Here is a 25,509-nt window from a genome sequence, read left to right as displayed (position 1 = left end):
TAGAAACCAATGCTCCTAAGTCCTTTGCCTGCCTTGATTCAGAGCTGGAAAAAATTCTTTCAGAATTAGTGTCATATCCTCCAATTACTCTCTGCTTCCCATTTTGAATGTAAATAGGATGAAAGATGAATTCGCTGAATGATGTATGAAGGCTGCATGTACCAGACCCACTTCATTCAGTGGGAAATGAAGCAGTGAGATATGGCAGGAACTGTGAGGTTGAAAATGGGAAATTTGTGTATGGAAGAAAGTGAATGTGATAAAAAAAGCAGTTGCACCTACTTTCTCTGACATCTGTAAGTTACAGTTCCCTTCACTAGCAGTATTTCAATGTATTTATGATGATGGAACTGTTGTCCTTACAAGGATAATGATTTCTCCCAAGATTGGATTGCCTTTTAGATATCAGACATCCCACATACTTTTTATGGAATTTCTTATATTTAGCTGACTCAGGAAACCTAAAAATCTAGGTGTTAACCTTTTAGAAAAGGTTTCAGCTTCCAGTAGTTTGGAAAAACAGAACTTTGTCCAGTTCCGAATGATTTCTATGGTTTGGAAAATTGCCTGTATCCTTAAACTTCAAGTAGCACTTAAGTCACCAAATGTAAGTCCCCAAATTCAAGAGGATTGTAGCAGAATTGGTGGAATGTTCTTATGATAGAATAGAACGCCCTGTTTACAAAAATATATGTTATATCAACTGGTTTTTGCTTTTTGTATATATTTTTTTGAATTTGTATTTTCTGCATGTATTTTTATGAATTTGACTATGCAGCACCAATGCCATAGTTTCTAGTCACTGGTGAGTGGTTGTTGTTCAAGTGAAGAACAATATCTCACCTGTGAAATGAAAGAGCATCATATAAAAATGACAAAATGACCAAGAAACAAGCAGTATAGTCCTTGCCTTACTTAGGGAAAAATAACAAACTTCCTGAGAGAGTATTACTAAGATTGCACTACACTGACTTGTGTTGGTATGTATTGCTTGGCAGTTCTTAGTTCTCTTTATGTTGGTGCAAATCTCACTTCCTGTTGACTTCTCTGTATGAATGTCCTTGTTCCATATGTTTCCACTGCTTCTGAAGGTGTGTACACAGAGTCTCTATGATGCTCATTGTGTAATCTTTGGTGTCACTCTCTAGGGAGAACCCAACAGGATGATGTTCCTTATGTTTCCCTTCAGACACGTTTCAGTGTATTGCCACTTTTTTTCACCAATGATTTTTCATTTTATCACTAGTGAATACATTGATTTATTTGGTTGTTACACTCTTGAAAACTCTTCGGATGACATTATTACGCAGAGACTTTATTTTGATTAGACCTTAGTTTCTTTGTAACTATTACATAGCTTTGCCAAAAGTAAGAAGTGCCCAGCATCAAGAGCAGTAGTTGTGGATGTGTTAATACAATACAGCATATGATGTGATAGTGGATGACAGTAAGACAGTAATGCTTTAAAGTGATATTGTAGCAGATGATGTTTTATTGATATCAGTAAAGCACTACCTTTTGCCTTACGATGATAATCTGTAATGAGTTCAAGTAACACAACAGAATATGTGAGGGAAAACATCCCTGGTACATAGAATTAAGTCTTGGCAAAGTTGGCTTCATTTGAAATTATTTCATGTAGAGCAACACTTTTCAGAAAAATTTCTAATACATCAAACAAGGAGCTTCTGTAGGATTAGAGTTCTGTGAATTAGACAACTGCATTCCATTGATAGTAGTAGCAGGCATTAGAATCCTTAGAAGTGTTCAGTATCTACACTTAAGAAAAGTCACTAGTTTGGCATTAGCTTGTTCCTAACCATGGCAAACTAAAGACATTTCTCTATAAGGCTTAAAGTGGCAGGTAATGGAATAAACTTGGAATTATGACTTTTTGATATCATAAGGAAGAAATAGGTCCCTCTGAAGTTGTGAAAGTCATGTTCATATTTGAAATCCATTCATTTTTTTAGGTTCCGCTCCAAGAATACAGTGTTGGCCACAGGTGGTTATGGTCGTGCATACTTCTCCTGCACTTCAGCCCATACCTCCACAGGTGATGGCAGTGCCATGGTCACACGGGCAGGACTGCCAGCCCAAGATTTAGAATTTGTCCAGTTCCATCCCACAGGTATGATAGTTAAGCTTTATATTGTAAAGAGTATTATTCGTTAGGTTTTTTGTGTGTTATTGTAATAGCGATTGAAAACCTGGGAAGACTTACCAGCAGATTTGTAGAGATTTTTTGTTATTTTGGAGTGATAAGATAGTGTAATAGAAAAATTGACTGTAGGGAATAAATGGACACAACATTCATACAGCACTTCTCTAAGAAACAGGAGTTGCACCCAATTCCACCCTCCCTTCTTTCTACAAGTAGTCAACACGAAGTCAAGACAGAAAGAAAAAAGGATAAGAAGGAGCTCTCATAAGACATACACATCAACATCCCCTGGTATTGACAACTAACCGAACAGATCACAGACAGTGCGAACACTCTTGAAGTATTGTTCATAGAAATAAAACTGCCCAACTTCTACCACAGCATGATGTGATGCTAAAAAGCAGCTCTAATGTTCTTTAGTTATGAAGACTTGCCATGGCCACTCCTTTGAGGGAGTTCCAATTGGAACAGGCATTAGATTTATAGATAGATGTATCTGCATTTTCCTAACTCTCAGGCACCTAAGTCTGAGCTGTACAAGCATATAATAGCCTGATTAATGTACAGTATATTTATATCTTTAAATGTGAAGGTGTCGTGGCAGTTTAGGGTATGATTGTGGAGCACAGGGTATTCAGTAAGGTGAATGAAAATGGCGAACAGCTCATAGAGTTGTGTTCTAAAAGAAAGGGCTGATGGTTGGGAATTCCTGATCTAAAAAGAGGGATTTGAATATTTATAGGAAATGTTTGAGTAATGATTAGAGAAATGGAGGGATTTATATATGGCACCTTAGGATCTTGGGAAAGCACATGATAGTGTTGATAGAGATGTCTTGTGGAAGATCTTATGAATATGTGGTGTGGGAAGAAAACTACTAGGAGTGAGAGCTATTTTCAAGAGTTTAAGGCATGAGTAGAAATAGAAGAATGAGAGAATATATGTTTTTTCATAGGTGCTTGCTATTTCCTGCATGAGCAAGTTAGCAACAAGAACAGATGACTGAGTCTTAGAGGGAAATTCTTCTCTTGGCTCCTTGCTCTGTTGCTTCTTTTAGACACTAACATGGGAAGGGAGGATTACCAGCCACCCACTTCTGCCCCTTGTTGTCACCTTCTACAACATGCAGGGAATATGTGGGCAATATATTCTGGAGAGTAAATTCCCTCAGAAGGCACATGGCTGAAAGCACCTCATGTACCCCCCATGTAAAAGGGAAAAGAGTGAAAGATAATGACTTAACTGAGTGAAAAGGAGAGATAGAAATTAGAAAGTGTGAATGGCAAGATACAATTAGGAGAAATTGATAGGTGTAGGAAATTGAGAAAAATTTTTTGATATTTTCTATCTTTTTTGCTCATGCTTAGGTATCTATGGTGCTGGCTGCTTGATGACTGAGGGTTGTCGTGGAGAAGGTGGCTATCTTGTTAATTCTGAAGGAGAACGATTCATGGAGCGCTATGCACCAGTTGCCAAAGATCTGGCATCTCGTGATGTTGTGTCACGTTCTATGACTATTGAAATTCGAGAAGGTCGGGGTTGTGGTCCAGAGAAGGATCATGTGTACTTGCAGGTAAGGCAAAACTTTACTGTGTCAGGGTTAAAGTAAAAGGAAACCCATTAATATTTTGGCATGGTTGTTTCTGTGCACTTCTAAATCTATAAATCTACACACACCAATGAGATACCAGTTGGAAATGGGGTTTCATCTTTTGATTTTGATAATTCCAGAAACTGCTTACTAGTAGCTCCCATAGAATGGTGGGTTGTGTTCCTGCAAAACTTCGTATGATAGTGTAAATAAATGGATAATTGGAGCTCATTGTTCAATGACGTGAATGTTTGTACTAATTTTCTGTGTCTAATTCTTCAAGTAAAAATGTTGATTCAATAACTAAGCTCTCATGGTGTAATGGTTAGCATTGTTGACCATGAGTTGCACATGAACCTGACCAGATTTACATCCTGGGCAAGGCAGTTGGCCTGCAGCCAACCGCGATCCTCTTGGAGCTGGTTCATAAGTGGGTATCTGGCTTAAGCCATGGCATACCAGTCTGTCAAAATGGCTTTAATTGTAAAACCTTTAAGCTCTTTAATGGAGTTCCCAAAAAGTACCTCTTTCTCTCTCTCTTTTCAATCTCATTTTACATGACCTCCCATTACCTCAGGCAGATCTCAACGTGAAAGTCCTTTCATATGTAGATGACCTTACAGTCACATCACAACACCCTTACACCATACATATTCACTCAGCTCACTCAGAATAGATTGAGGAAATGTTTCAACTACAAAGATATTGAGCATACCAGGTAAGTTGTGTGGGGAAGTGGTGATTGAGAGGATGAAGGCATGTACAAAGCATCAGATTGGGGAAGGACAAAGTGGTTTCATGAGTGGTTTAGGGTGGTTGGATCAGGTGTTCTCTTTAGAGAATATCCTATGAGCAATACTTGGAGAAAAAGAAGGATTTGTATGTGGCATGTATCAATCAGAATAAAGCATGTAATAGGGTTGACAGAGATGCTTTGTCTTACAGATATATGGTGTGGGAGGAAAACTTGTAGAAGGAGTGAAAAGTTTTTGTGAGGAGTGTAAGGCTAGTGTACGAATAGAAGGAGAGGAGAGTGAGAGGATCCAGGAGAAGGCTATTGTGCAGCAGGAATGTGTGATATCACCATAGTTGTTTGATTTGCTCACAGATGGGATGGTGAGTGAGATAGATGCAAAGATGTTGGAGTGAGGGGCAGGTATGCAGTCTGTAGGGAGTGTGGGGCCTAGAAATTGAGTCGGTTGCTGTTGGCTGATGACCCAGCAGTTGTGGCAGATTTGATTGAGAAACTACAGAAGTTGGTGACTGAGCTTAGGAGTATGTGAATTGAGGAAGTTGAGAGTAAATGTGAATAAAAGCATGGTTATTAGGTTTAGCAGGGTTAAGGGACAGATTAGTTGGGATATGAGTTTAAAAAGAGAAAATTTGGAAGAAGTGAAGTGTTTTAGATACCCGGAAGTGGAAGTGAGTCATTGGGTGGGTGAGGGGGCAAAGGTTCTGGGAGCAGTGAGGAATATGTTGAAAGAGAGCTCTTTATCTAGAAAGGCAAAAATGGTCATGCTTGAAGGAATGGTAGTCTCAGTAATGTTGCATGGTTGTAAGGCATAGTTTGTAGATAAGGATGGGCAGAGGAGGGTGAAAGTGTTGGAAATACAATGTTGAAGCCAATATGTGGTTTGATTGAGTAAGTGACTGAAGGGTAAGAGAGAGATGTGATGATAAAATGGGTGTGATTGAGAGAGCTGAAGATAATATGCAGGAAATGGTGAATATGTATGGGAAAAAATCTTTTCTTTCTTTCATTGTGATCGCAGTTTCCCATGTTAGCTCTTGTGTTTATTGTTGGACTCATTCAGGAGGAGGGAAATGTAGGTTGTGAAATATGAAACTGTTTCTTTCCCAGAGGCAGTTCCCTCTTAAGTATCCAGTTCTTTCCCTCTCTCCTCCTTCCCCTTTTTATTTGAAGATCCCTTTCTTAGGCATGTACATGAACAAGCACAAAGCACAGACACTAAATGGTAGTAAGTCAAGTGGATTGGTTGTTGGGAATTGCTACATACGGCACTGCTTTAATGATTGTTGTTGGCCATGATGGGTTGCTGAATAGTTGCATGGGTTGCATAAACATTAGCCTGTCTCAAGAATTTTGATGGTAATAGAGGTGAAATACAGACTAATAGACTTCATTTAGGGTACAATAGTGTTTTGACTCCTTTTGAGCTTTCCTTTTACTGGAGAAATAGAAATGTAGCCCACGTGTAAGATTTTCATTTATTATTATTATTATTATTATTATTATTATTATTATTATTATTATTATTATTATTATTTCGTTCTTTGTTACTATTCGCCATCTCGTTATTATTTCTTTCTTTCATACTATTCACCATCTTCCGCATTAGCGAGGTAGTGTTAAGAACAGAGGACTGAGCCTTTAAGGTAAATCCTCACTTGGCTCCCTTCTCTGCTCCTTCTTTTGGAAAATTAAAAAACAAGAGGGGAGGATTTCCAGCCCCCCGCTCCCTCCCCTTTTAGTCGCCTTCTACAACACGTAGGGAATATGTGGGAATATTCTTTCTCCCCTATCCCCAGGGACATTATTATTATTATTATTATTATTATCATCATCCTTATTACTGAATTTTTGTGTTAAATGGCATTATCTTCCTTACAGCTTCACCACTTGCCTCCAGAGCAACTGGCACAGAGGTTGCCTGGTATTTCAGAGACTGCCATGATCTTTGCTGGTGTAGATGTAACTCGTGAACCCATCCCTGTTCTGCCTACAGTACATTACAATATGGGTGGAATCCCAACCAATTACAAAGGACAGGTATGTTAAATTTGTGGCACTTTGATTGATAGTAATGAGGAAGGTTGAAAATTCATTTTAGCTACTTTAGAAATTGCTCGTAGAACATCATCCTGTTTTGTATGAAATTTTTTTTTACAGAATTGATGAGAAACCTTATTGCTCAGTCTTTCATGCCAGACACAGGAAAGTCTTAAATAGTTTAGAAGTTTGAAAATCTCAGACAGTGAATTTAAACAGAGTGGATATACAATTAGGAATTAAAATCAGGTTAAGGAGAAGTTTCAGGAAATTCTTCAGAAACTGAAGATTGATGTTGAAGTTTAAAGACATATAAAAAGATATAGATACATTCTGGAAGACTTGAGTGAAGATGGAGTACTGGCTAAAGAAATGGAATTATGGAAAGATTGGTATGATTATGTAAGAAAAATTGTTTTTATTTAAATATGAGCATTGACCATATATATTTGACAGTTTTTGGTCATGGAGGCAGTTATTCATTAATTACTTTTACTTAAACATGTATTATAGTATGCTGGACAACAGTTTATCATTTACAGATAAACTGTTGTCAGTCATGATGTAGAATATTGCATGTTGAACTGGTAGAATACATTGTATTAAGATTTTGTTTCTGTATGATTGCTGATTCCCTTGAATGTTGATTGATTTTAGTATTTAGTTTTCTTACCCATTTATACTAAATATAATGATCACCTCATTTTGATGAAATTAGGTGATTACCAGTGATGGAAAAGAAGACAAAATTGTTCCTGGCCTGTATGCTGCGGGTGAGTCAGGGTGTGCTTCAGTCCATGGAGCAAATCGCCTTGGAGCTAACTCTCTTTTGGATCTTGTTGTGTTTGGCCGTGCTTGTGCCCACACAATTGCTGAGGAGAATAAGCCAGGGGACCCCATCTGTGAACTGTCTCAAGTAAGTTTTTTTCCCACAGGTAATAATGGTGCAGTATTATCGTAATATTAATGTTAATTTGTGTATTATTCCTGTATTATTTTATTATTTAGTACTTTAAGTGATCAGTGTAATAAAAGATGTGATATTTGAGACATGGTGTATGTTTTCTTTCATTGCTGGGTCCATTCACTTCATGTACTTTGTAGATTAACTCATTTCATTTGACGTCTTAATAAGAATGTGATTAGATTTGATTTTTAGTAGGTGAAAGAGTACATTTTTTGTGATATTCTGTGATTAGATTTGATTTTAAGTAGACGAAAGTACATTTTTCATGATATTCTTAATATTTCTATTTTCTGTTTTATTGATATAGTAGGATAAGTAGGCAAGGTCAGTAGAGTAGGTTGCATTTGGTAGGCAGCCAGCAATTGGGGAGGTATATTACCAGTACCACTCGTTTAGGTATCAGGAGGGTTAGTGACAGCTGCTTAGTGAGCCAGAACTTCAATGGTTGTCAAGTTGCACTCCTCTGGCCCAGGTAGCTGTCTTTTCTTTTTTGCTTCACACACTTGAACTAATAGCATTCTGTCCATGAGTATATAATTTCTCCTTGTCATATGTAATGCTTGACAACACATAACTCGCAGCTCGTTCTTCATAACTAAATTTTCTTGTGGTGAGCACTGTGGGCTAGCCCTACATTTTGACTAAAGGGTAGGAGCAGTAGCTAGAAGTAGTAGGCAGGAGCATTGGATAGAAACAATTATTAGGAAAATTAGGTAAGAACCTCTGCAAACAGTGCACTAGAGTTGCCATCTGCCTGTGGCTTGTTTTAAGTGAGGCACAAAAGGCTAAGAATCAGCACTGGAGTTCATTTGTTATGGAGACTATTGCAGTGGCCACCCCTTTGAGGGAGTTCCAATTGGAGCAGATGTTAGAGATATAAATATTTAGATAGAAGGTCAGTGGTTATTTTAGTAGTAACCCTGGGCATCTTATAACACTTTATTTCATATATTAATACGCAGGATTTTTTTGCCGAACCCTTTCAAGGTTTTTATGATGAAATTATATGTCGTAAGTCATAGAATATTTGGTTTCAATGTGTTTTACTGTTGTTTACTTTCATCGCCTTACCCTATCTATATATCTATGTATTTGTATTTCTGACGTCCATTCTCTTTGGGAACTTCCTCAAGGGGGTGGCCACAGCAAAAGAGTTTCCATAACTGGTAAATTTCAGTGTGGTATGAGACCCATTTCTGCTAATCCTCAGTTCAATACCTCTTGAAGACTGCGTGCATTACCTGTACTTCCACGTGTACCTTTCATATGTACAGTAATTTGCCATGAATAGCTAAGGTTTGTAGTGATTTATTTATATATCTATATCTCTCTGATACCCATTCCCTTTGGGAACTCCTTCAAGGAAGATGCTGCTTCTTAGCCTTTATGCCTCACCTTTAAGAGGCCACTGGCAGAGAGCAACTCTAGTAGTTTCCAGGGGCTCCTACGTAATGTTCTAACCTACGACTTCTCCCAAATGCTCCTGACAAAATTTTCCTATTGACTACTTTTCAGTAATCAATCTGTCTATCTATATCTTTAATGCACGTTCCCTTTGGAAACTCCCTCAAGGGAATGGCTAACAAAAGAGTCTCTGTAACTGGTGAGCTGCATTCTCCTTTCCTTAGCCTTTAGTGTTTAACTTTCAGCAGGCCACTGAGAGAGGGCAAGTGAAGCATGTTTTCAGAGGGTTCTACGTAATGTTCCTGGTGGCTGTTTCTACCTAATGTGTCTACCTAATGTTCCTACCTATATCTGCAATTTAATGCTACTACCTGTTACTTCTATCCATTGCTTCCATCATTTTATCAAAAGGCAAGGCTAGCACATATTGCTTACTATGAGAAAATCTAGAGATTTCCTTTGAGGAATAATCCTAAGTATGACAAATATTAGTTTATTCTTTATGACAGACAAACGGCCTTATATGATCAAATATCTTTACATAGATTTTCTGTTCTTGTTTGTGCTTGGTTTCTTTTATCATTGTTTAGATGCATTTGTTTCTACTTTATTTATCCTTGTTTTGCATACATGATAATAGGGTTGGGCACACTTTTGACTTTTTATGAATTTTATCTTAAAAAGGAGTGTTTTTACAGTCATTTTGGGCGTAGAATACAAATCCGATGGAATTTTTTATGTAGAATGACACCCTAGGTTGATAGAATGAAAAATTCAAAATGGCAGCCAAAATTGTTCATTCTCTGCAAAAAAATTTGGTGTTTATGCTGACTAAAACTTGTGATATTGGCATCTTTTTGAGTTTGTTAGTATTAAATCAAACATTTATATGGATATTGTTCATCAGGACAGGTATAGGAATACTAAAGGAAACATCACTGAAATGTCAAAATTTTGAGTTATTTTTATCCATATTGAACTATAAACAATACAAAATAAACATTTATCAAATTGTACTTGTCCTGTTACTCCAACCTTGCATATCATTACTAACAACTTTCAGACAGAGCAAAGTTTTTAGGAGGGTGTCTACATTTACAGAAACATTGTCCTCTTGTTTAGCAAGATTTCTTTTTGATGTTTTCAGTTCTTTGACACTGAATTTTTCATACATTAATGGCATCTGAACATTTCACTCATGAAGTCTCATCAAGGTCTACAGTCACCACATGTTCTTTTTCCATTATCCTGTTTGCAACCAACTCCATATTCATATAAGAGGCATCATCAAGATATCAGATGATGCTCCTTCTACATGGGAAAACACACTTGAGGTCCTATGGTTTTTTTTTAGCTTTTTGGTGTAGCTTGACTGCCATCCTGACCTCCATATGCTGGGTTTGATATGCTTTCGTCTTCATCATTAGACTGTATCTCAGTTCCACCAACTTCCTTTCTGCTCATCATCTCTCACTGCTGTTCAGATATTGTTTGCTGTCTGTACTATTATACCTGTTAAATGTACAGTGCCTCCTTCGTAATCCACCAAACTGTGAAATGTGTATACACAGAGTTTATTATGACTTTTCCTGACCTGTGTGTTGGATGACCACCCAGTGTGCTACTTGGCAATTTGCTTTTAGTACTACATGTAGTCACTGATGATTCTGCAAGAGTGGTCAGGTGATTAACCATTGATGAGGCAAAATCTTCTTCATGATCTGTGTGCAGTACTTCATTATTACTTTATGATAACAACTCTGCATTCTGCACCCCTGGACTCGTGCTCTTTCTTTGTGGTTCTGTTTTTTCTTTGTAGCTGTGGCCTATATACTTTGTCATCAATTTGTTATGTCTTAATGGCTCATAATTTGTTTTCATTGAATTCCATTAGGTGCACTTTTGTCTATGTGTAGAGTGAAGCCTATTAGTATCTCATTCTCTGATCTTATCATTCTGCTTGCTGTAGTGTTATTACCCCAGACTGAACAACTGCTTAATCAGTCTTTGTTCTGCTCGCTACTTCTTTAACTTTACTGTTTCTTAAGAACTTAGATCTGTTTTCCTATCTTAACTTTAAAGTTTTTTCTCATGAAAAATGTGATTCAGTGTCAAATGTCCAGGCAAAATTTACTTCCATTAAAGTTTTAAAAACATTATTGTTTTGAGTTGATGATTAGGGTTTTATACTTTTTCCATGTCCTTTATTTATATGGTTGTTCATAATATTTGCATATATTACAGGTTGCCATACAGTGTTAAGCTGTACACTCTCTTTGAAAGAGAGACATATCCCATTTCTTTTGGTTTTCCTTGTTACCCAATTCATGTTTTATGATTTATTTCTTTCTTTTATGTGTATTATTGAACTGACTGACTTTTTCTTTCATAGAATGCTGGTGAACCATCTGTGGCAAACATTGACAAACTAAGATTTGCAAAAGGCAGCACCTTGACTGCTGAGGTACGAATGGCAATGCAGAAAACCATGCAAAACCATGCAGCTGTGTTCCGCACTGGTGATGTACTGAAAGAAGGCTGTGAAAAGATGTCAGCTCTTTGGTCAAAAATGGATGACATTAAGGTAATATGTAGTGGATTGATGTTCACTGGCATAATTACTAGTGCACTGGAGATATATGGATGCATTGACTTTTATGTTCCTCATCTTGTCTTGGACTCCATGTTATCGCAGAAAGTTGGGATTATAGTGTTTATTTTCTCTCTCTCTCTCTTTTTAGAAAATATAGATATCATGAGACACCTTCATCTTTTTTATGGAATATCGCATGACCAGAAAATAAAGTATTAACCACATCACAGGGCTAAATCATGTTCTCCTCCACAAGTCTTCAGTGTTTCTTTTAAACCAAGACAGAAACAAAGCCAGTCTCCCCATCACCTTGAACGGACTATTGCCACTGAACAAAACACCAACATAGATTACATACTTGATATTCACTCACCACACCATAACAACACACATATGTATTACCCCCAGAACCGTAACTGGCACTAAATTTGGCCCAAAAAGAATCCCTTAGCATGCCCTACAAACAATGCACCCTATTTACTCAAATCTATTCCTCACCTGCTTGGTCTTCACAGTAGAAATGGAAGGCTACATTGTTTCCTACTTCAGCAACATCTATTTATGGATGCCCACACCCACAACAAATAGAACACTGACAAAACATATACAGTGTGAAATGAGACTCCTAACCAACCAGACATACACCCATCAGAAACCACACTTTCTTGTGTTGTGTGTATTTCCTATGTGCTTTTGACATACAAATTTCTATTTTCAGTCTGGTTCCTCTCGTTCTTTCCGTATGCCCAAACCATTTCAGTGTACCATGATGAACCCTCTCAGTCATACTGCATTCACTACCATAGCTGCCTTTGACACTCTTTTTATACATGATCGACATGCTTCACACCCCCATATCATCCTCAGGGATTTCAGACACTCCAGTTTACTATGAAAATGAAAGTGGAGAGACAATTCTAGGATGTCAGTTTTGTAGGAGATATTGAATTAGCAACAAGGTTGATAAAAGGAAATTTGGATGTTGATAGTATTTTAAGCATTATAGAAATTTTGTAAGGTTTCCTTTACCCTAGTTAAGTGATAAGATAAGGAATTAGTATGAAAGGAACATTTCATTACCTCATGGTTGGGCTTTTTCAGCTAGTGGATCGTGGCATGGTGTGGAACACTGATTTGGTGGAGACACTTGAACTCCAAAATCTCATGACCAATGCTATCCAGACCATATATTCAGCAGAGGCACGCAAGGAGTCACGTGGTGCACATGCTCGTGAAGACTTTAAGGTAAGAAAATTGTATTTCCATCATAATGGGTTTATTTTAACTGATTATTTAAAAAAGAAATAATTTTAGCGATCACAGTTTTTCTAAAGTTTTGAAATATTGCTTGAAATATTCTGCTGTGAAAAGGCTGAACTTGTATGATTAACTTACCTCATAACTTGAAAAAGTTTCAACTTTTAGACATGAAACTGTATATAGTTTTTTCCTAGTATTTAAAGAACTGATGGCATAAGACCTAACACTAGTTTGATTTCTATGACTCATGTAAAAATGTTTATTGTAGAACTTAACCTGATGCATAACTTGAAGAAAATCACACCTTTGGAATTTGATGATAATGTAGATATTATCTTAACAGTATTTCCACCCATTCTTTTGGCACCCCAAATAAGTGTGACACAAGTGTGACATAGGACACTTTTGTAGAGTATATATCCAACCATGAATCTGATAGTGCTAATGAACAGGCTAGTTTGTCAACCTGCACGATCCATTTCATTAGATATAAGACTTCTGTTCACAGAGTTGTCATTCTAGAAGTTTTGTGATTCCCCACTTTATGCAAGTTATATACAAAATCTAAAAAACAAATTCAGTATAGTTTGTCGATCACCATAAGCATAGATATATTTCCCTTAGTATGTACCACTTTGTGCCACTGAAGATGTTCGATGAATTATGGTCAACAACTTTGTAAACTGTCGGTGAAAGGTTAAAAGAACTTGAACAGTACAGCTTAAAAAGAAGAGGAAGGTCTATGATGATATATGAATGACAACATTTAAGAAATTAATGAAAATTTGATGGGACTGAAAATTTAAGATTTTGGAAGAAACATAGTTATGGGATATATAAGATTAACATAGAATGGATAGTATTAAAACTGTAAAACAAAAATATATGGGAGCCTTGCAAGGAAGTGGAATTTTTTGATAGTTTTCAAAGTAAAATCAAAAGCTTAATCTGAATGGAGTGAGTACTGAAATCTTGAAGAAAAAGAAAACTGGCTAAGAAAAGTGTATGCAGTATAACATGGACCTTTATTGTTTATGTTTCAAATATCCTTAGGAACGTGTTGATGAGTATGACTACAGGAAGCCTCTAGAGACACAAGAACCTAAACCAATTGAAGATCATTGGAGAAAGCACACCTTATCATATGTAAACACTGATACTGGAGCTGTAAGTGTTTCTCATTAGAATGTTTGGTTGAAAGTAACCTTTTGTTCAAGTTTTTACAAGTTTTTAAGGATTTTGGTGGTTTGTAGATTAGGCAGTGGTTGATTTTTGTTGATGGAATAATTCGTATTTGGGAAAGACAGGCTGCTGAAGCCTTGAAAAGAGGTAGGTTGAAGTTTGTAGTTTATAAGTAGCTCGACTGACCAACTTGAATTAGGACTATCATAGCTGTGCATACATCAAGCAGAAATCTTCATTGGCTCAAAATATTAAAAGAGGTAAGTTCATGGTTACCTCAAATTTTGAGGAAATGAAGCCAGATGATGGATTTTGGCATTAGTATGGCTCAGTATTCTTGTGCTGGTTGCTCCAAATATTTGCATCCAAGTTCCTTACTTGACTATAAGAGTGTAAAATAATCATAAAGATGTGATGGACTAAATAGGGTAAATGAATTTAGTTTCCAGTTGAAGTAGATTTTTTCACCAGTGAAGTGGGTTTTAGACACTTCTTGTTTTTATGCTCAACATTATGAGATTAAGGAGCAAAAAAATTTTTTACACGAGGAAGTTCATTCTATTCTACAGGCATCGTAACGTACAGACTTTTACTTTCATTTTTCTCCTTTTATCTTTTTCCTGCAAGCACATGCTTTTTTCAGAAATGTTGTTGCCAGGTGTGTCAATACTGTGATTTTTTCCATGATGTGAAAGAGTTAAAAAGGATCATGTACCATTTTTATGGAGAATTCACATTTCATGGGAATGCAGCTGGAAATTAAATCCAATGCCATAGGGTTAATGATGATGATATAGGTATGATGAAAAGTTTAGACTCACTGTAGCATATATGGATTCCTTGATAATGCTGGTTGAGCCTTTATAATGGATCTTGTGCTTGTAAAGTAAATTGTTGAACAAGTAAGTGCTTTGCAAAAAATGTGGGAGTGCATCAGTGGTGTTTGATATCACCATGGTTTCATGTTTTTATGGGTTGTGCATTACGTGGTTTGAGAAGGAGTTAGTGGGATTATAGGGTACTTCTAAACCATGGTGAAACAGAATTAGATTGGTATTATTACTGTTATTTGGTACTCTTCTGTTAACTTAAACAGAGATGAATTGGGAAAGTTAGTAGGTTTATGATGGATAGGTTTGTGAAAAGTGAGTACAAAGCACAGCTCTTGTTTTGAAGAGGTGTTCAGTTGCATTGTATTATCAGTTTGAATGGTAAAGATTCAGTATTTCATGAGGTAAAGAATTTGGAGGTACTAATGATTAAGATGGAAGAAGAGTAGCAGAAATTGATTGTAGAATCTTGCATGGAAGATTTGTAGGCACACAGCCCCAAGTAAATGGAAATGATACAATTTTAGTGTTTCAGAATATTGCATAGTGGAATGCTTGCTCGTACTTTTGTATATGGATGTGAAAGCATAGTTTCCGTAGGTATGTGCTGATAAATGACAAGATGAACTACAAATGGTAAGTAGTGTTAGAAGAATGAATAAGAATAAAAGAATAAAGATGAGAAAAAATATGAAAACTAAATGGTGCTTAGGATGAAAAATTTATATTGTATGTCCATCTTTGGTGGCTAGTAGATATTTGGTTTTTATATATCTCTAGTTATTTTGAAGAAATGAGGAGGACAGATACAGCATGAAAAAAGTGAACAAATAGAGAGTATCATTGAAGACAAAGGGTATCTTAGATTAGATATCTTGGCCAATCATTGTTGAAAGTTTGCCGCAGAAACATTTGATGCATGAGTGACATTATGATAGGTGGTAATATCACTTAATAGATTAATATGTACAATAGATTAACAGTGTGCTAAATAAATACTGATGGATGTAGTATGGGATGCCATGTTATCTTGAAACAAATGAGCTGATAGGCAATATGCATTTTATCCATTCCTTGTTGTCAGGAATAAAGTTCATGAATAGAAATTGTTATATGCACCAGCATTATTACCTACAACTTCTTTCTCTTACCCTAACAGTTTCATACTCGATCAACCTTCCTCACACCACATATTGTTCTCAGGTATTTCATATCAAAAGCATCCACCTACTTTGTTACTTTTTTATAGCCCACACTTCAAATCCATGGTATGTTAGTATTACTGTACCATCAAACATACTCATTCTCTCTCTCTCTCTTTCAGTACACCCAGGACTTAATCCCTCTCACTTGTCCTATAGCTTCTTTCAGCTTCCATTGTTCCATCTGCTCACATATCCACTTAGTTCTCTAGAACCACAACCTTTAGGTTCTCTCCATGCAAACTCACATTTCCACCATCTTGTCAGTCCCATGCTAAATATTTAAACTTTCTCATTCACATTTATGTGTTATTGTAAATGAGTGCAAGGACAAATTTACCTTAGGATTATTTACAAAATAGGAAATTTCTAATTGTGTCACAAAGTGGTTAGAACTTCTTCTGCTCCTTGTTTGTGATCTATATGGTGTTACTGTTAGCCAACATGATGTGGAGAAGCATTTGTAAGTAATAAAAAGTGTCTCTTTGCTGTGATAATGGTAGACCAGCTTACTTGAATACACTTCCCATATGTCCAGCTTTAATTTTAGTATATTTCTTCTGGACACAAAGCTGATTAAATGAATAGTCTACCTGCAGGATTTGATAGGGCACATGGGCCAAGGAACTCTTGTCAAGCAATATTTTTCCAACCCTTGTGTCTGTTGCACATTCCATATTGATATATTCAAGTTTGTGTCCATCAGGCCCTCACTATGGTGAAAGTCATTAGTTTGCCAGCACTTAATGTCACAAAAATAAGCTGTTATTACTCAAAACATTGCTTTTGTTGATAGGCTTCTATTTTTCTATGTCGATATCTATCTGATGCCTTTTCCTTTTGGGAACTCTCTCAAGGGGATGGCTATGGCGAAAAAGTCTCCATAACCGATGAACTCTAGTGCTGCTTATTAGCCTTAAGAACCTCGCCCTTAACAGGTCACTGGTAGTGGGCAGTTCTAGGACAGTGTTTTCAGAGGCTTCTAAAGAGAATTACACATTGATAGGACATTCATATATATGAGTGGTAAAAACTCTTCTTGTAGCTTGCAAGAGTATATCTGTTCACCTTGGGAAAAAAGAAATTTAGTGAAATAGAGATCATGTACAGACAAAAGTTATTTTAATGGTTGCTTCATAAATTTTAGTGAATTTGTTTCATTTCTCAAAAGTCACTAAAATTTATGGCTTTCAGATAGTTCTGCCTGACTTTGGCCGGAAGTTAAGCTGATATTAACTTTAAAACTGATGAGTTCTTCGAGGGTCTAACTTAGTTTGGTAAAGAAATTATTCATGTGGCTTTGCTAATTCAGAATTTGCATATTAAGAGCATACATCTGCTTTATGTGATGCTTTTATTCAAGTTATTAATAAAATCTTGTTTTACAGGTTAAGTTATGGTACCGTCCTGTAATTGATCACACACTTGATGATGCAGAATGTTCTACAGTGCCACCAGCCATCAGATCTTACTAGAGCTTAATTGTAATTATTGGTTAATCATACTTGGGTGTAATGTTATTACCTGATTATTCCATACTTCGTTCTTTGAAAACAATGTAGGCACATTAGGTGTGAACATTTTTCAGTTTTGAAAAATTCCCTCAATCCTTATGTCATATAGTGACTAATTTAATGGGGTAGTAGCTCTTTACTGTTTTAGTGCTAAATATGCCTTCACTTGTAGATAACTGTACATATTCTTCTCTGACTGAGTATAATTGTATACAATATTACTGTAGGAAATATGTAAATTATAATATGAAATAAATAACTTTTAACACTTACAGTAGTGAATCTTTTTTTCTTTCCTACTCTCTTCTGTATTAGAAGAGGCTTTGAAAATTGTCTTTTTTGTCATAAATGAAAATAATAATAGTATACATTTTTTCTATTTTGTAGCTGAAATGAGTAAACCGCATGACATAAATTATTTTATTAGTAAGATTGCACTACATATTTTCTGCATATTATACATTTGTTCTTTCTTGTTCACTGTTTCATGAGTGGTATGTAGCACCAGGAACTGACAGGGGAAATGGCAATCAAGTAAATTAATAACTAATGATAGTCTATCTTGTGCATGCCTCACATCCCCTGCATGTTCAGACCCTGGTCACTCAAAGCATCTTTAACTTCATCCCTCCATCTCTGATTTGGTCTTCATCTTTTCCCATTGACTTGTATACCCTGTTAATCAGCTTCCTCTCATTCATCCTCTCTGTGTGTCCAAAGCTTTTCAGCTTTCTCAACCATACTCTTCCTACCTACAACTTCTTTCTCTTACCCTAACAGTTTCATACTCGATCAACCTTCCTCACACCACATATTGTTCTCAGGTATTTCATATCAAAAGCATCCACCTACTTTGTTACTTTTTTATAGCCCACACTTCAAATCCATGGTATGTTAGTATTACTGTACCATCAAACATACTCATTCTCTCTCTCTCTCTTTCAGTACACCCAGGACTTAATCCCTCTCACTTGTCCTATAGCTTCTTTCAGCTTCCATTGTTCCATCTGCTCACATATCCACTTAGTTCTCTAGAACCACAACCTTTAGGTTCTCTCCATGCAAACTCACATTTCCACCATCTTGTCAGTCCCATGCTAAATATTTAAACTTTCTCATTCACATTTATGTGTTATTGTAAATGAGTGCAAGGACAAATTTACCTTAGGATATATATAGGCTTGTTGTAATATAAGTAAGAATGGAGAGGACCATGAGGCTGGGGAGTGTTTTAGATAACTGGAAGTGAATATGGGATGTGAAGAAAGTGTGATAGGAATGGCAGATATGCTTTGTGGAGTGTTAAAAATATGTGGTATGGAAAGAAAATGACTAGAAGCAGTGAAAACTTCCATCAAGAGAGTAAAGCTTATGTGAGAGAAGGATAATAGGAGGGTATATACTTCCCACGTATTCCCTGCGTGTCGTAGAAGGCGACTAAAAGGGGAGGGAGCGGGGGGCTGGAAATCCTCCCCTCTCACTTTTTTTTTTAATTTTCCAAAAGAGGGAACAGAGAAGGGGCCCAGGTGAGGATATTCCCTCAAGGGCCCAGTCCTCTGTTCTCAACGCTACCTCGCTAATGCGGGAAATGGCGAATAGTATGAAAGAAAGAAAGAAAGATATAATTCCAGATGAAGGTAATTCTGTCTATATATGGGATGATGAGGGAATTAAGCACAAGGGTCTTGGAGAGAAGGGGACCTTTGCAGTGTGCTTGAAGATTGGCAGAAAAGCTTGAATAGTAATGGTATGAAATATGCAAAGGGGACAACAGTGAATGTTCAGTTTTCAGAGTTATGGGTTTGTTAAGTATACTCGTTTAAGTTGTACTGGATAGAGGTGTCTGAGAGGGTGGTGCATGCACAGACCATCAGATTGGGGAAGAACAATTTGGCGTCAGGCGTGGTGGACAATGTGTGGATCACATATTCTTCTTTAAAGCAAACATCTGATTAACCCCCTTCCCCCTCACTTCACACACACACATTACCTTATTTATGACTTTTTAAAGTGGTTACTCCTAATCACCAATCCTCTTCAGCACTCAACACAAGCTGTTTACCATTTTCATGGTACCCTCAGCTATCACATCATCCACTTTTGCATTCAAATCATCTATCACTGTTACTCAATCCCTTGCATCAGAATTGCTAATACACCACTCAGCTCCTCCCACAAAATTTGCTTTTTTCCTCACTCCTATTACCACTAGGTGCATAAGTACTGGAATAGTCCTACCTTTCATCCATTTTCATTTTCACTCGTCAATCTGGAGCCAACTTCCCTTCTTTCACCACTGCCACAGCTTCTACCACAGGAGTGCCACCTCTTATGTTGAACTTACCCTCGCACTATCTGTTGACTTTAATCCATGGATATTCCTAAACAATTCCCTTTTTCTGAAGCTTAGTTTCTTTCAGAGCCAGAACATCTTGGTTTCTCTCCCCAAACATAGTACCTGCTCCCTTTTTTTCATCCTGATTAAATCCATGCATGTTGTGACAGCCCAGCCTGAGACTCTGAGGAGGATGAGCATTCCTGGCTTGGCTCCATTTTCTGTTTGGGTCCTTAAAAATATAATTGATATACAAGGAAGAAAGTGCCCCCCCTCCCTCCAGAGAATATTCTTCCACCCCTATCTCCTGGGCCTGATTAGCATTTTTGGAAGGACTTGCACCATGGTTTGATTGTGATTAGTAGAATGCAGAATTCATTGGGCAAAGTAAGTAGTAAATGTAGATATATTTGTCTACATCACAAGCGTCACTACAACCCAGTTTGAAGTTCAAGTAATGATAGTGGGGTTTTCTAAATGTACTCTTGAATCAGTTTTATTTTTTCATAGTAAGACTAGTTGGAATGAAAAAAGTAATGAGTAGATGTATGAGAGGTTTGGTATGGTGGAGTAGGTGAAATATGATACTTTGAGGTAGTTTGGGCTTTTGGAAAAAGTGCAGGATGGAGAGCTTACAAGAAGAGAGTGTGATAGTATGATTAAAGGAGTTGTTGTGAGTGGAAGACAACTTGTGATATGGGAATTAGAGTAGAAGAATACTGGAGAGAGAGAAATGGGGAAAGAATGCAGGTAATGGTGTATGGAAGGGATGTACTTAAAGATGGGATTAGTGGAGAGACTTTTGCTGTTGCCACCCCTTGATGGAAGTTCCCAAAGAGAAAAGGCATCAGATGTGTAGAGAGATAGACCATAAACTAAGGGGAGATGATATGAGAATACCTTTTAACAATTCACAGTGAAGTTTTTACCACAGCTGTCAGTTTTGTGAAATGTTATTTATTCCTAAACTCAACTGTCCTTAGTTCGCCCGAATGTTGTGCCATTATATGAGTACGTTCAGAGTGATAGTGATGCCCATGGTAGGGACAGCTGACCCCCCCTCTTACTTTGCAATTTTTCTAGGGGGAGGTTGGTTTGTTAAGAGTTATCTAGAGTTTGTTTTATATATGATTGCTCAAGGATTCCTTTCGTTTACAAGTTTTGGTGTAACTCCAGGGTTCCTTTTCTAGGGGCTCTTGTAAATCCAAGAGCGTGCTAGAGTCTGTGTTCCCTTTCATTAACAAAGTGATACAGTCTTGCAGAATGTAACTTTACTTGTGGTATAACCAAAGGCAGGCAGAGTCCTGTAACACCCATGGTACAGTTGCCAAAGAGGTCTTGTGGAGTGAGAGATGCAGTAGCATATGAGAGTGAAAAAGAAATACCGTGGTTGTATTATGGTACTTTTCTCACATCATAATTTACAAAAGAATGACGAAATTTTTGAGATGCTTTATTTCATTTACTTATTCCTTCAGTCTATTTCCTTCTATGAAATATCTCCTTTTGTCTTTCTAATTGATATTATTTTATACACTTTGTCTTTTCTTCTTCCATCCTGTCCATTTTGATTATATATATATAAATGAGCTTGAAAGAGAGGCCTGTGTGTAAACAAGAAGGGTTAAGTGAAGAATGACGAAGGATGAGAAAAAATAAAACTGTGGGTATGGAAAATATTCAGGGAAGCAGTACTTATATGTTGTCTAGGTAAGTGAGTGGCATGGAGAAGAAGGAAAATGAACTTACAAGAAAAGGTATAGAGTAGTGGAATAAAGTTGAGTTGCCAGTGAAAGAGAAACGGGAGATGTATGGATGGTATCTGCTGTTAGAGGTTATGATAAAGTCATGAAGCATCAGTGAACTTGATAAGAAAATGTTTTGAAAGTATGTTAATAGTTTTAAGAACAAGAACAATTAGGGACAAGTGATGAGAGTCAATATGGAAGTGATAACCAAGCCAAGAGGTCAAAAAGAAATGGTGAGGATTTTTGAGGGGCTGTTGAATATATGTGATAATATTTATGGTGGTATCCCTGGGGATAGGGGAGAAAGAATACTTCCCACGTATTCCCTGCATGTCGTAGAAGGCGACTAAAAGGGGAGGGAGCGGGGGGCTGGAAATCCTCCCCTCTTTTTTTTTTTTTTTATTTTCCAAAAGAAGGAACAGAGAAGGGGGTCAGGTGAGGATATTCCCTCAGAGGCTTAGTCCTCTGTTCTTAACGCTACCTTGCTAACGCGGGAATGGCGAATAGTTTGAAAGAAAGAAAAGATTTATGGTGGTGGATGTAGTGCATGATATAGATAGTGAATGGTAAGGTGAGAAGAAAGGAATTGGTGAAGCCTTGTGTATGAGAAGTTGAGCTTCTTAACAAAGGGGGTGACAATGTTGTTGATTGGTTGGGTATGTTGTTTGTTGTTAATATGGCCCTAGATGAGTTATGTGCGACACTGACAGAGTACTCCTTTGATTTTCTTGCCAACGGTTGATTTTTATTAACAGTATTATCCTTACAGTGGGTGCATGCAGTTAGTGCCATTGTTTGTTTGCTGATGTTACCTCATTAAACACAGAGAAACAGTTAGGTATATAAAAAGATGGGAATCATATTAAATGGTGACACACTGCTTGAATAATGAGAGACCAATTTTAGACGATACAGTGTAGTTTATGTGATATATTTTATCAATTACCTTCTTTTTCCCACGTCTAACTTTTCCATAACTTCCAGATAGAAACGAACAAAGATCCTTAATTGTTTCTGCAGGTTAGGTGATTACAGGCCATTAGGAGTTTTATTTCCTATTTGCTGGTTTTACACTTGATTTCACTTCCTCAGTTGTTCCTCAGTACTCATGAGAGGCAGGTGACAGGTCCTTTACTCAGCCAGGATGTTCAGGTGAGAGAGAGTACTCTATTTATCAACAAGATGGCTCTGTGACCTTGCTTCAATTATTCTTTATGTGAGACCTATTTGTCAAGGATTTTCTCTTTCTGATTTTAATTTTCATACTTGGTCGTCGTCTTCCCATGTTCACGAGGAAGCTCCAGGAAACAGATGAGGAAAGGCAGATCCTGCTCACATGCATATATATACACACACATACTACATGTACACATACATGTACATACACATATGCACACATACATATTCATACATTTTTACGGTCATTTATTCCTGTCACCACCCTGCTCCACAGGATACAGCACGAATGCATGAAAGAAATAAGATAACATATACATTCCTTACTTCTCCCCAACACCTGATTGCTGCCCTCTGAGTTATTTGAGGTAGCATGATGAAACATGAAGAAATGCCACATCTGCTCACATCCTTATACAAGCTGTCCTGTGTAATGCACCAAAACCACAGCTCCCTATCCACATCCTGGCCCCCACAACATTCTTCCTGAGTGTTGTGCAAAAAACATTTCCTACTTTTGTTTCTTATGAAAATTTTATTATAAGGAAAGAGTTACTTTATCTAACAATGAATATTAGTGAGGTATACAGAAGAATTAAGGAAAATGAATGTGAGTTATGAAGAGCATAACTAATACTATAATTTTGTGTGAAATAGAGAGTAACCTAAGTGATAATGTTTGCAGACCAGTGCTCCAGACTTTGGTAACTTCCTCGGTATTTTTGTTTGCAGAATTTGTTGCTCTGTTTTCCAGGTCCTGCCCAGACATCTGTGTATCTCCACACTTGATTTGAATTGCTAAGTCCAGCCGAATACTTGAAGCAGGTGAAACTAAGAACTACTGCGGAAGACATAAGTGTTTAAGAAGCCCAAGAACATCTTGAACTCCTCCACCAAGCACCTTGCCTGATGTATCTAGCCTGATTTGCATTTCAGTGAACTTGTAAACACACGAGCATCAGCTCCCATGGTGGATGAAATGCAAGATTTACCCCCTACCTCTTTTCTGTGACAACAACTTTATCGCAGGAAGATGACACTCGTGTTTACTAACCCCAGCACCTTGTTGACCTACTACTTTCTCTTGTACATCTCCAAGTCTCCTTCCAAGTAAGTTCTGCCCATAAACCTGTCTTTTCTCTTTCAGTAACAACTTCGTCATCTCGTCTATATATCCACTCACCTGCCTACTTACCATCCTCTGCATGCCACACCCAATCGCCAAGCTTTTATTCTCAGCTTTTGCTCTTGTACACTTAATTTCTCATAGTATTCCTTCTCAACATTCTGTTTTCCAAGCTCACTGTTTCACCACTTTCCCCCTCATTTTTTTTTCTTCAGAAAAGCTATTACAAATCTTTACTGTTACTTCCACCAGGTAATGATCAAACATGCTGCCAGCTGCCCCTCTCAAAACATTCACATCCAAGTCTTTCTACTGAGCGCCTTTCAATCAGTATGTTTTCCAGTAATGTCTGCTAAACTTCTTTCCCAGTCACCCACATTTATTGATGTATGTGCTTTTTATACCAGATATGCCCTGTTGCCAGTACTTTTTCAGCATGCAATTCCGCAAGTTGTTCACTCTCTTCACCTCATTGAATACCCCATGTACACTAGTTGTACCCTCAACTACTACTTCACCTACTTTTACATTTAAAACACCCATCAGTTATACCCAATCTCTTGCATCACAACTGATGACACTCTCTCACCATGCTCCAAAACACTCCTTATTAGTCTGGAGTTCACTTACACTCACACAACTCCTGCTTCAGCTATAGTGCTTCCCCATTCTCATCTCTTACCCTCACACCAACCCCTGGCTTCACCCCTACGACATTCCCAAACTATTTTTTGTCTTTGCCCTTAAGTATTGTTTCACTCAGACCCAGAACATTGAAGTTCCTTTCCTCAAACATACTATCTATGCAAACTTTTTTCCCATCTTGGCTACATTTACCCACATTCAGAAACACAAGCCTGAGACTGCCAGTAGAGTAACCTCTCATTGCTTTCCTCCTTTGGCTCATCGTTTATCAACTGAAATAAAAGAAGGGGGCGAGAATTTGCAAACGAGTTAAGCAAATAAGTCATCTAATCCCTAAAAGCATTGTTACTTGCATCTTCGAATATCTTTTAAGGCTAAAGGTAGTTGGTTTAATTAGGTCCTTTTCGAAAGGGCAGGTGATCACACTCATCGCCCCTTCCATCTAGCTATATATACGTTGAACCTCAAGATAATTTCCCGCTATAGAAGAAAATAATTATTTTCCAATGAAAACTCAATTTGATCACTGACATAACGAAATTTATAACAAAATTTATTTGTTTCATTGAATAAAACTTTGTCAACCGTTTTATATTATGCATCTCTTCAGTAGTGCAATGAATATCTTAAGAATTTGAATAATATCAATCATTTGATATGAAATCAAAATAACTTATAAAACGCTGATGTCTAAAAGCAAAGTGCTTTTGTATAACACATGATTTCATTTAACCTTGCATATAAGATAATTCTTATTCCTTATACCAGCTACTAGAGATTCAGGTTAATTAGATTTTTATTGTTATCGAGAAGCTTAAATCATCGTAATATCGTGCCTGAAAGATAACTAGCGAGATGAGAATTCCGGCTTCAGTCTGCTGAAGGGAGCAGTGCAACCAAAATGTGCATGGTCACTTTCGCTGGGTGTCCTCGTTATCATTAAGTGAAGACTTAAATAATATTTATATCTTGCAGTGTAAA

General features: G+C 37.1%; 1 protein-coding gene across 1 annotated transcript in view; it reads left to right on the top strand.

The window, feature by feature from the left end:
- Window positions 1-17,772, top strand: part of SdhA (succinate dehydrogenase, subunit A (flavoprotein)) — a 29,493-nt gene extending 11,721 nt beyond the window's left edge. Inside the window, exons 7-14 of the mRNA XM_071679221.1 lie at window positions 1,974-2,131; window positions 3,532-3,737; window positions 6,388-6,546; window positions 7,265-7,462; window positions 11,310-11,501; window positions 12,612-12,755; window positions 13,824-13,937; window positions 17,373-17,772. Of these exons, the coding sequence (XP_071535322.1) occupies window positions 1,974-2,131; window positions 3,532-3,737; window positions 6,388-6,546; window positions 7,265-7,462; window positions 11,310-11,501; window positions 12,612-12,755; window positions 13,824-13,937; window positions 17,373-17,459 (1,258 nt within the window). The 3' untranslated portion in view covers window positions 17,460-17,772. The remainder of the gene's footprint in view (window positions 1-1,973; window positions 2,132-3,531; window positions 3,738-6,387; window positions 6,547-7,264; window positions 7,463-11,309; window positions 11,502-12,611; window positions 12,756-13,823; window positions 13,938-17,372) is intronic.
- The last annotated feature ends 7,737 nt before the right edge of the window (window positions 17,773-25,509 follow it).

Source organism: Panulirus ornatus, chromosome 29 (genome assembly GCF_036320965.1).
Source record: "Panulirus ornatus isolate Po-2019 chromosome 29, ASM3632096v1, whole genome shotgun sequence".
NCBI classification, from domain to species: Eukaryota; Metazoa; Arthropoda; class Malacostraca; order Decapoda; family Palinuridae; genus Panulirus; species Panulirus ornatus.
This window is presented reverse-complemented; position numbering and strand designations above follow the sequence as displayed.